Source organism: Sorex araneus, chromosome 2 (assembly GCF_027595985.1).
Source record: "Sorex araneus isolate mSorAra2 chromosome 2, mSorAra2.pri, whole genome shotgun sequence".
NCBI classification, from domain to species: Eukaryota; Metazoa; Chordata; class Mammalia; order Eulipotyphla; family Soricidae; genus Sorex; species Sorex araneus.
The window spans coordinates 375,637,535-375,650,215 of NC_073303.1; the positions used below are offsets into that span (position 1 = coordinate 375,637,535).

A 12,681-nucleotide genomic window follows, 5' to 3' on the forward strand; every position below is an offset into this window, starting at 1 on the left:
CCTTATTCAACATACACATTAAAGGTGGAAAAAAATTATGTAAAGATCCATGTACGTGGTCATTATTATTTTGCCTAGATCATGGGGAAAGCTTAGACTCTAGTCTTTGGTCTACGAGAGAACGTTGGGAAGTTGACGTAAACATCCTCTTTCGTGCCATCCAACAGTTGATTGGTAGAGATGGGACTTCGGTAGTTATTGGTTGCCTAGAAAAACAGACGATATCAATTAGTAGTTCACTGAATTTCAGCAGCTAATAGATAGTCAAAAATAAATCTATTTCAATTCAACTACATCATAGGTCAAACTTCTATTACAATGTACTTCATCAAACATTCTCTTCATTGTATTAAACTTCTGTTAAGAAATCATAGACTTGATTTGCAGAGTAAGATGTAAAAGTTCTATTCAATGACCTCTTGCTATCTTGTGCAATGAATTATATGTTTAGATATAAAATTCCCTCTCCCAATGCTAGGCTTTTGTAAAATTTTATTTTATTATCTTTTTATTGAATCACTGTGTCACCATAAGATACAGTTACAAAGCTTTTATGATTTTCTGTCATACAATGTTCTAATACCCATCCCTCCACCAGTGGGCATTTCCCACCTCCAATATCTCCCCATATCCATCCTGCCATCACCACACACACACCCAATTACCAGGGACTTTTCTCTTCCTTCCTTCCTTCCTTCCTTCCTTCCTTCCTTCCTTCCTTCCTTCCTTCCTTCCTTCCTTCCTTCCTTCCTTCCTTCCTTCCTTCTTCCTTTCTTTCTTTCTTTCTTTCTTTCTTTCTTTCTTTGTTTCTTTCTTTCTTTCTTTCTTTTTTCTTCCTCTTTTCTTTCTCTCCTCTTCCTCTCCCTCCCTTCCTCCCTCTCTTTATCTCTCTCCCCCTCTCTCCCTCCCGCTATCCTCCCTCCCCTCTCCCTCTCTCTCACTCACCTACCTCTTGGGCATTATAGTTTGCAATACAGATACTGAAAGGCCATCATGTTTGGTTGCTTGCCCACTTTAAGTACACGTCTCCAATCCAAAGCAATTCCTTCCAACCATTATTGTCATAATGGTCCCTTTTCTGTCCCCTACCCTCTCCCCCCACCCTCAGGCAGGCTTCCAACCAAGGACCATTCATCCTGACCCTTGTTTTTAATCATTAAAGATTATTCTCATTTTTATATTAAAAATCTGATACAATATTTTCCCACACTGGGTTTCCATTAATTTTGTAACGGATGTCTTAATAAATATGTTAAAAGTTTAAACTATTTTTTAAAAGATCCTAACTTAGAAATAAGCAATTGGACCAAATGGAAAAAAATGACTAAGACAATTACATTCCCTTTCCCGATGGTGGTAAACAATCCCTGATCTCTTCTCTCCTAATAAAATCCCCACTGTCAAGTGTATGTGTTGCTGAAAAGACACAAGCAGGAGAGAGCTGGAGGAAGGTTCTCTGTGAAGTCTCTAAGTTTAGTGTTGGTATTTGCAAGATGAAAATTCAGGAGTCAGGGGCTGGAGCGATAGCACAGCGGGTAGGGCATTTGCCTTGCACGTGGTCGACCCGGGTTCGATTCCCAGCATCCCATATGGTCCCCTGAGCACTACCAGGAGTGATTCCTGAGTGCATGAGCCAGGAGTAACCCCTGTGCATCGCCGGATGTGACACAAAAAATAAAAAAAAAAAAAGAAAAGAAAAGAAAATTCAGGAGTCAATGTTTCTTAGCTGCCTTGTTTTAAAAAAGAGGTGAGTTGGTCTGACACCTTTATATTTCACAGTCCAACAGTCCAAATTACCATGTAACCTTCTTACGATCCTTTAAATTTTATACTACAAGAGTCTGAAAAGGTTAAATAACTAATGTAGGAAGTTACAGGAATCCCTTTTCTCCTCTGAAGTTCTCAGCAATCAATTTTGCCTTAGATAAGCTTGAGTAGACAACAGATACAGACTAGGAAGGGGATTAGGACATGGACATGGAATAGTAATGTCTGACTGCCAGGGTACTGGGAGGAAGACAAAATAAGCCCAAACTCCTGGCACTTAGTTCCAAATATAAAGCCATACATTAGTAGTGGGGGGGGGACTGTTTACCAAATGGTAGCTTCTTAATAAAGAAAACACAAGTTACACGGAGAGATTTCAGTAGTCTAAAGCACACATACTGAATTGTCAAACTTTTTTGTAGGTTTTGGAGATTTAGGCTATGTGTATTCAACTGCCAATACTCTGAGAAATGGATGCAATATTAGATTACAGAGGGACATATTTTTTTTTTATTTTTAAATTTTTAAACAGAATAACAGGTATTCAAAGACTCTCCCACCTATAGTGGAGCCACACTGGACCTGGGAAGGATGATCCCTCACATCTTCAGAGCCAGAGGAACTGCTCGACTCTTTCAATTAAACAACTCGGAACAGATGCAAGGTAGAGTCGGGGGCGAGATGCTCCGACTCATCAGGCTCCACCGCGCATCAGGAAGCCCTGGAGCCCGTGACGGGAGCTCCCTCTAATTAATAAATTAGCCCAAATGTCATAATGATCATCGATGCCGTGCTTTGTATCCACCTGTCTGCTTTGTTTTGAGTTTTCCTTTAGGGTTTAATTGAATCCCCATTCTAAATTTAGGACACTATTTTTTTTTCCTACATAGGACCAGAAGTGTGTCCTCCAAATGTCCTTCTCTGGAACTCCTCACAATAGGTCTGTTATGGACATAGTTCAGAGGAGTTGGACCCTCCGGCCCAAACCAACTGGTGTGAGGTGCCCAGAGGGTGCCCAGAGGCTGGAGTGCATGCCTGGGGCACACGGCGACCTCCCCTCTCGTGCTCTTCCTGCCACTCTGAGCTCCAGCAGCATCGTAGGGCCACGTCAGAGCCCTGAGCCACCCAGACCATTTTCAGGCCAAGTACCTCTTGGGAAGGACCACCAAACACACACACACACACACACACAATGACTGGTGCCCTTTTAAGAGGGGGGACACACACACACACACACACAATGACTGGTGCCCTTTTAAGAGGGGGGACACACACACATACACTGGGGTGGCACTGCCATGGGAGAACCAAGGCAGAGATGGGAGAACATAGCGTCGCCTAACCAAGACCATCAAGAACATAAGAACATGCAGCCCCTTTCAGAGGCTGAAAAAAAAAAACAATGAACAAACTAAGACCACCCCAAGGAAGGGCTGATGCTGCTGAGACCGGAAGCTTGGACTCAGCCTCCAGCACTAGACAGAATAGTTCTGGGCTTTGTATGTTTGTGTGCGTTTCTGGTTTGGGATTTTAGGTTTTTTTTACGGGCCACACCCAGTGCTGCCCATGGCTTACTCCTGGGGAAGTGCTCGGGGGATTACCCCCTGCAGAGCTCCAGGGACCATAAGGAGTGCCAGGGATTAAACTGGGGCTGGCCCTGTGTTAGATTAAGTGCTTTAACCCTATACTCTCAATCCAGCTGCAAGATTTTGTTGAAAAAATAAACTCTTGGCATGGAGGTAGTTTTGTAGTCCCAACCCTGGAAAAGAGTGTAGATTTCGGGAATATATAATGTTAACTGCTATTATGTCAACAAAATTGCTTGCTTATCCATATTTATGTAAAACAAAGTTTCAAAAGATTTGATTTATAGGAGGACAATTTGAAAATAATTGCTTTATCGAAAAGGGGACGCTGTCTCGTTTGCCAAGGCATCAAAAATCAGATGGGCTGGACACGTAATGCGATTCAGAGACAACCGCTGGACTAGAGCTGTTACCGACTGGATTCCACGGGACGTCAAAAGACCGCGCGGCCGCCCACCAACGAGATAGTCAGACTTCATCAAAACCCTGAATGAATGGTTTGAGGCTCTTCCTGTTCCTGGAGCGAGCAGATATCATTGGGCTACACTAGCACACGACAGGGATGAATGGAGACGTTACTGGGCCCGCTGGAGCAAATTGAATATCAATGGGATGACAAGTAATACAAGTGATCGAAAAGACGATACTGTGTGGGTTGTAGAGATAGTACAATGGGTAGGTCACTTGCTTTGCATGCAGCCAACTCAAGTTCTATCTCTGGCAGCCCATATGGTTCCCCGAATTCAACCAGGAGTGAGTCCTGAGTGTGGAGCTAGGAATAAGCCCTGAGCACAGCTCGGTGCCGGCCCCCAAACAAAACAGAGAAAGAGACTAAACTAGAGGCAACTGTATGAACAGGTTATTGAAAGGAGAATGAGAAATATATATATATATATATTGCAAACTATAAAACATTCAATTATCTCAGTGATAATTCACAGAAAGGATAAATTATAATTGTGGGAAAACTTACCTTATTTTGTGTTTCCCAGGACTTCTCAAATAAAATTCTCTTTTGTCGTCGTCTTCTAGAAAAACATTCGGTATATTAGGAATTACAAACCAGCACTTGGTTATTTTAAATGTACTCGAGTTTCTCCTATACTCGATCACCGTCCTTACAAAACAGCTTTCATACTGTTTTTGACATACTAACCCAAATTCCATTGATTGAGCCTCTTTTTCATTGTCCCTCACTTCACTAATGAGCTAAAGGCAACCAACTGGATATTCAGTCTGTGTGCATTAGTAATTGATCTCATTCATTTTGCTAAATATTGGCTTATAGTACATTATTACATAGACAGCTTACTACCTTCTCCAAATGATCTAGAAATTTCGCACAATTCCAATTTCTTTTTAAACACCACCAGAAAAAAAATTAAAAACACCAACAGCATATAACTTCTTGGATGACTGTGATACTAAACTTTATAAAAACCTCCAGGTGGTTAGCTAACCCACCTGAATGGAGTTTTATTTAGCTTTCATTTAAAACTCCATATTGAAGAGGGGAACAGGGGCAGAGAGAGAAAAGTACCAAGCCCCAGGTCAGATGGTCAGTGAGTGCTGCTCTCGGGGTCTGAGCCCACTCCCCTCCTCCCGAGTCCCAGACAACACCCTCTGATCTGGAACAGGAACATCTGCAGCAAGACTATTCAGTGAACTCCCCACAATTCCAATAAAATCCCTAAAATCTAACTCCAAGAGGAATTTCTGAAGATTAAATAAAAAGGAAACAGAAAGAGGAGGCTGGAATGAACAAAACATTTGAAGTGAAAAATACACTCAAATGTGTGGAGTCGTTAAGAGGGACGTGGGCCTTCTCGTCTCAGCTCCCACATGAAGAGATGCTGATTGATCAACAGAAGATATGGGTTAGAGGCAAAAGTATGTGTTTTTTTCTTTAAAAGATAATGTTGCCATTTCTTCATGAAAAATCTGGAAATCAGACAAGATGGGACATCTCCCAAGGTTGATTTTCTAGAATGCTGATGCAAATGGACCCTAACGAGCTTATGAAATACCTTTACATCCTCAGCAATAATCCTGAACTCCTCATTCCATGTATATTCACTCATTCATTATTATCTAAACCATTACTTATTTTCCAGTTATTATTAAATTTAATCATTTTATTGATTTACTTACTTTAGGAAAGCTTACTATAGGCCATATTACCTAAGGCATATTTCTAGTTATTTTATATAAATTTAGTACTCCTCCAAAGAAATTTAAAGATATTATTATGATTCCTTCTTAAAAATGAGTAACAAGGGGGCTAGAGAGACGCTTGTCTTGCATGCAGCCAACCCAGATTCAATCCCCAGCATCCTATATGGTCCCCTGAGCACCACCTGGAATAATTCCCTGAATGCAAAAGCCACAAGGAATCCCTGAGCATCGCAAGGTGTGGGCAAAAATAACAAACAAAAATATAAATAATAACCAGTACACAAATAAAACACAAATCTCTGAATTTTGTGCTTTCTGTAATTCACAAAGATTCTACTCATAATTATAGGGCTAGCAGTCCTAAATACGTTCTCGGTTGTGTAAGAACCACAGGTCTAGAATCTACAACATAATGAAGAAGAAACATAACTTGGCATCAGATGCTCTGTCTTTATCTTGTGTTCTATTGATTTGCATCTCTAAAGTTCAATGTTTTCTGCAAAATAAAGACAGTATACATATTATGGCTTGTTCTAGGTTGACCAATTAATGCACTTTGCTTATTTTTAGAGCATTTCCCCAGGGTGAGATTTTTAGCACTGAAACTGAGAGATACCCAAGTCGTAGTCAGAGAGTCCATTTGTCAGAAAACTCGAAGCTGAGAGCATGGAAACAAGTGCCCAGTGCTTTGCTCCCTCAGCCTGGAGCCTTCTCCCACAGAGACTCGAGCCCTCCTTCGCTCTCCTCAGATGCTCTGTGCAGAAAATCTCACCCTTTGATCCCTAACCCAGCAAACCACCAGCTGGAGCTGAGCAAGAGTCTCGATGCGGAGTCCCAAACCCTGAACGTGGGCAAGACCTTGGCCGCACTCAGCACACGGGTGCCTCCGGGCTTCTACCGAAGCGGGCCCATCAAAGCCTGCTTGTCAGCTAGCTCGAAAACGGAGTCCGGAAGGTCACTGTTTAAGCCCTGGGGCCTAAATGAAATAACCACTCCAGATCACGACAGATGCTGGGATCAGGAGAAAAACAAGCTTTGTATGATTTCAGTTCCACTCATCCTTTATATCACATTTGACCAAGGGGGATAAAAAATTAAGTCTGCAGTTCATCCTAGCTCTTCTTCTAAGAGCGATGTGTTTTCAGAAAGCCAACATGCCCCCCTCAGAGCTTGCTCTCTCTCTCTCTCTCTCTCTCTCTCTCTCTCTCTCTCTCGCTCACTCGCTCTCTCTCTCTCTTTCTCTCGCTCGCTCTCTCCCCCTCCCTCCCTCCCTCCCTCCCTCCCTCCCTCCCTCCCTCCTGCTCTTTCTGCTGTGGCCCCACTCCTGGATCCTGGATGCTCCTGCTGTCACACCTGCTCTGGTCACATTGCTTAGCAACCAGGGTGAGACAGGAGAGCACTCCTGAGTGGCACTAATGTCCTAGGTTATGTACCTCAATTTGCTCATTTTCCACCCTGGGGAAGATGGGGGTGCAGTCTCTGAGAGAGAGAGAGAGGACAAAAGGCAATTTCCCACTTCAATCAATTATAACAAACGCTTACTGAACATCCGTTACTTGGAAAGATGAATGTGGAATGCTAACGCTAACAAGTGAAGCAAACAGGACCTGACGTCCTGAACATATGGGACAACAAGGCTGCTAAGGCCGAAACTATAGGGCAGGATGAGATGGAAGCGGTGAGCAGCTCGCTGTGATTCTGACGGTGACAAACTGTCTCTGCAGGGAGAGGAAACGGGAACAGCTGCTCAGAGTGGACCGGTGACCCGTACCTTGAAGGAAGACTTGGAATCTTGGAGAAAGCGTTTGTTTGCTTACCAGTGGGAAAGGGCAGGTGCACTCCCAGAGCAACGGTTTAGCTGCAACATTTACCATGAGATGCAAGGAACATATAAAGTAGAAAATAGGAAAGAACATTAGGCTGAGTTCTGAACACGTGTGACCTGGAGTAGCTCTGATGACGGGGTGAATGACCATCAACATTCCTCTGGGTTTGAAATGACCAAGAAAAGTCTTAAGTGTATCTGTGAGAAGATGAATCAGGAGCATTTCATGGGTTTGAGAGAAGACAGCTGACAGCAGGCCGGTGGGTTGGAGAGAATTTCTAAAACCAGGGGAGCAGAAGCAAGTCCGCCAAGGCTGTGGAGATATGAGTGACTAATACCCTCAGATGAGGGAATGCATATGACTGAGTTAAGATGGGAAAACCCTTCTAGTAACGCAGGCATGCCTGAGAATGTGTGTGGCCGTTTTGCAGGGGGTAGAAGAGTAGAAATGGAAAGGTTCAATCAAGGCACAGACACACCCCGTGCCCGGGATGTGTCAGAAATGCAAAATGCAGACAGATATCTGAGTCTGGGTCTCACCCTCCCTTAAGACAATACTCCCAGAAAAGCATGGTGTAAGGAGTCATTCCAGTATGATTATAGCCACATTTCAACAAATCCCCACCCAAGCGAGCTGGTAAACTGATAAATATGAACAAGCTGGACAAAGGAAGAGAGTCCGTTCATAGTTTTCTAGGGAACTCCTAAGTGTGGTCTAAGAATGTACAAAGTTGGAAAGTTAGAAAAGTTCAGATAAATGACCAAGTACTCTCTCCCAGAGATCCCCTTCCAAGCTCTCTCTGACTCATTTAGAAACGTCACCTGCACAGCCATTTAAATGTGTTTTGGTTAGCTTATTAGAACATGGGCTTCTTCATAGCTTGCATTCACCACACTAACATTCTGAAGAAGGAATGAATGAATGAAGGTCCTACTGTCCCACCTTTTCTCAGAATAGATTCCTTCCCTCCTCCCCTTCTTCCTTCTTCTCTCCCTCTCTTTCACACTCACACATATGCACATGTGCAGGCACATGCATACATGCATGTACATACACACACACACACACACACACACACACACACACACACACACACACACACACACACCCTACAAGCTGTCTTCCTTGCATAAGGAAGACTGAGGCAGGAGCAGAGACATCAGGCAGGAAGCTGGCTGCCAGGACTCCATGTGGACGTTGGCTGATCTGCACAGGCTACCAACTCCTACCAGCTCTGCAGGGCTGTTTTCTTGCCTCTCGCTGTATCACAGGTACTGCTCTTGGCTGTGGAAGAGCAGCTTCCCAAACACGTGTCACCACAGCTGGCCCAACTCCTGGATGGAGATGGGTCTCCTCCACCACCGTCAGAAGGACTCAGCGCTGAACGCTATTCACAGGATTTGGGAGAAGACCCCTAAATACTCACCTGTTAAAGGAAAATGCGGTGATTAAAGTAATTATGATAATCAACACCAACAATAAAACGGTCCCTCCAGCCACGATGAGGATGTATAGGTTATCATTTTTACCTAGGAGAAAAAAAAGGTGAATGGAATTAGGAACCCATCCAAAGGCAGACAAATCACAGGATTGGGGAAGGAAGGAAAGGATACATAGATCAACTCAGACTAACAATTTAAAATCAATAATCGAATAAAAATAAGTGGGTGAGATAAGAGGGAAAGACGGCTTTTCTTTAGGGCCTTCTAATGATTTGACACTTCAGAGAGTCTTACTGATTCCTTGGTTCTGGGTTTAACACCCTAAAGAGGAACAGAACAAAAGAAGAAAGGCTTGGGGTAAGTTTTGCTTCATTCTCATGAGCTCCCGGAAACACACACAAAACCTCATGTGGAAATCAGAAAAATGAAGTTGGCTGCTTGCATAGGATGCGCAATCGTGGGTCTCCTTAATGTTTCAAGAAGAGTTCTAAGAAATTGTTTCTGCGCCGTGAGAGTCCGAAATCTAAACCAAATAAATGTACAGGGGGCACGGGGTCACTCCACTCAGCACTTAACTGGAAAGCAAAGTCGTCCAGAACTCAGAAATGGACATGACGCTTCCCGGGTGTCCAGCAGCGGCAGGTCCTGAACTTTCTCTGCTTGGCCCCCCCTGCCGGTACCGTGAGGACAATGGGCACAGTTCCAATGACATCACAGAACCATGGGCAGAAGCAGGTGAGGCAACAGTACAGGAGCAGTGCAGAAGCCGGAAGCTGCCCCCAGGACCTACTGCTGCAAGACACTGCATTAAAGTGCTCCTGGGGACTTTGGACTAAGCTCTGCGTCCTTCTCCTCATCTGCAGGAAGGGCCAGGCTCTAGAAGGAGCACGGGCCACAAGCCCCTTCCTCGGGAGAGGGAAACTGAAACCCGCACCCAGTGGCGCTCATCCAGATCCCAGCTCAGCGACACGCTTCTCTCTGGCCTCCTCCGTCCTCCCCTCTGTCCACTCCCCTCCGTCCTCCCCTCTGTCCACTCCCCTCCGTCCTCCCCTCTGTCCACTCCCCTCTGTCCTCCCCTCCGTCCACTTCCCTCCGTCCTCCCCTCCGTCCACTTCCCTCCGTCCTCCCCTCTGTCCACTCCCCTCCGTCCTCCCCTCTGTCCACTCCCCTCCGTCCTCCCCTCTGTTCACTTCCCTCCGTCCTCCCCTCTGTCCACTTCCCTCCGTCCTCCCTCTGTTCACTTCCCTCCATCCTCCCCTCTGTTCACTTCCGCCACACGCGCTGGCTGCGATTTTTCTTACAGCAGGAGCTGAACCATTACCTCCACGTGTCCCTCTGTGAGCTTTCCTTGCAAGGGTAAGTGAAGTCGGGTAATAAACATTTTTGTTTGTAAGATGTTTCCTCGAGACAGTGATTACCAGGCATTGAAATACACGAATACTTTAAACACTTTCTCTAGGAAATGGCTTTTGTCCACACTGAATGAGAGAAGGGAAAGCTAAATCTATTGAAATCAAAGGGAGACCGTTATTAGGGCTGGAGCGAGAGTACAGCACCTAAGGTGGGGTTGCCTGGCACGGGGCCAAGCCAAGTTGAGTCCCCAGCACCCCGGATGGTCTCCAAGCATGCCAGAAGAAATGATACCTGAGTGCAGAGCCAAGAATAAGCCCTAAGCCCCCCGGGGTGTGGTCCAAAATGGGGGGACTGAGAGGGGGAGAGTAAAATATGACTATATGATAGAAGGAAAAATCAAATTTTCTCTCTAACAAGAAATGAATATTGGGGCTGGAGCGATAGCACAGCAGGTAGGGGTTTGCCTTGCACGCAGCCAGCCCGGGTTCGATTCCCAGCATCCCACAGGGCCCCCTGAGCACCGCCAGGGGTAATTCCTGAGTGCAGAGCCAGAAGTAGCCCCTGTGCATTGCTGGGTGTGACCCAAAAATTTTTTTAAAAAAATGAATATTTTTGAGTTCTTGGCACATTCCCACAAATATTTGGCCCAATTGAGCCAGGACACAGCTCACAGGACAAGAGCATATGCTGACATGCACGGGGTCGGGCCAGAGCAGCACCGTGCCTCCCAAGCCCTCTGGCCCTGGCGGCCCCCGCACCCCTGAGGCAGAAGTCAGGCAAATCAGGCAAAAATAATAAATAATAATAAATGACAAACTACCGGAAATTGGTTTGCTTTGTCATGAGCCATCAAAGGCTCCTGCTTGGTCTACGGAAGCCATTTGAATCTAGCAGGTGTCAAGATGTCAAGGTCAGGGGCTGGAGCAATAGCACAGCGGGTAGGGCGTTTGCCTTGCACGCGGCCGACCCGAGTTCGAATCCCAGCATCCCATATGGTCCCCTGAGCACCGCCAGGAGTAATTCCTGAGTGTAGAACCAGGAGTAACCCCTGTGCATCGCTGGGTGTGACCCAAAAAGCAAAAAATAAAAAAAAAATAAAAAAAAAATAAAAAAAAAAAAGATGTCAAGGTCAAACCCAGCAGGCAATCCGTGAGAAAATGAAAGGGGAGGTTGAAAAATTCATTGACATTATTCTCAGAAAGACATTTAACTAATTTATTGGGTTTTTTTTTTTTTTTTTTTTTTTGCAATACTGTATAGATCCCTGCTGAGAATAGAGCCAGAACAATGCTACAGCAGGAAAGGCATTTGCCTTGCACGGGGCCGACCCAGATTCAATCCCCAGCCTCCCATATGCTCCCCCTTAGCACCATCAGGAGTAAGACTCGGGCGCAGAGCAGGGAGCAGCCCCTGAGCATCGCCAGGTGTGTCTCAAAAAACAAACAAGCAAAACATAGAAGAAGAATAAAAGCTGGATCATGTAGGATCTACTTTTTCCATATAAAATTAGAAGAAATTAAGTGAATCATTTTAATCTCTGGAAATAAAAATGACTTTTCTGCTGGTAAAAATAAATATAAGATGAATCAGATAAAAAAAAACTATTCAAAAGTCAAAATTAGCACCCACATATAAAGACAAACCAAAACTGGACGACTAGTATCCGGGCTAAAACACCCTTGTTATTCATAAAAATATTTTGAGGATATTAAGAGAGACACTCATCAGCAAAAATGACTTGAAGATATTTATCAAAAAGGGAGAGTGAAGGGGGTGATGTGAGGCCCAAAGGGGCTGTTCTGCACCCACGACTGGTCTTCCCCGGATGTGGGCACACCTACCAACTGTTTTAAAGACAGGCCTGGAACACACGTAGGGAACACGCACAGAAACTCCTGTTTCCCACCGGCCCAGAGACTCGGTGAGCCCCAGCCAGTGACAGACGGCACCTGGAGGGCCGCTGTCCGGGCCAGTGTCCCCAGGTGCTGTGGAGCATCTGCATTCCGGGGCCAGCCAGGCCTCAGAGGAGCCCAGCGGGAGGGAGGCTGTGCCTCTCGGTCCAAAACACGCTCCGGAGACACTCGCGCAACGGGGGACACTCCGAAACGTGTGCGCCTCCTAACGTCTCACCTCCGTTAAGAGACCAAGTCACCCCAAACCACACAGCTGCAATTCCCCCCACCCCGAAATGCAACCTGACCACCTCAGGCCGGTCAAACCGCAGGTCACAGAGCCCTGCCCTCACCTCAGGATTCCTTCCTGTACTGTTATTTTTATTATTGGGCCTGGAGTCACACGCAACAGTGCTCAGGGCGCACTCCTGGCTCTGCATCCAGGGGTGACTCCGCGGGGGCCTTGGGGGCCCGTCTGTGGTGCCAGAGATGGACCCTGCGTCAGCTACATGCAAGGCGAGCGCCTGACCCCAGTGAAGGCCCTCGCTTGAGAGTCCCCGCCCGGGAAGACCCAGCCTGGCCCCGTGATCCACATGTTTCACGGCATCCGGGGACGCTGGCCCCGAGCCCCTCTCTGAGA

The 12,681-nt window shown here is 45.7% G+C and overlaps 1 protein-coding gene across 3 annotated transcripts in view; it reads right to left on the minus strand.

Annotated features, from left to right (window-relative positions):
• CD226 (CD226 molecule) overlaps window positions 1-12,681 on the minus strand; it is a 75,000-nt gene continuing 62,319 nt past the window's right edge. Inside the window, exons 4-7 of one of the 3 annotated variants that reach the window (XM_055129358.1) lie at window positions 8,781-8,883; window positions 4,669-4,671; window positions 4,327-4,381; window positions 1-206 (exon numbers count right to left, since the gene is read on the minus strand). In XM_055129358.1, coding sequence (XP_054985333.1) covers window positions 93-206; window positions 4,327-4,381; window positions 4,669-4,671; window positions 8,781-8,883 — 275 coding nt within the window. In that variant the 3' untranslated portion in view covers window positions 1-92. The remainder of the gene's footprint in view (window positions 207-4,326; window positions 4,382-4,668; window positions 4,672-8,780; window positions 8,884-12,681) is intronic. The other 2 variants (XM_055129357.1, XM_012935134.2) reach the window with 2 other exon arrangements.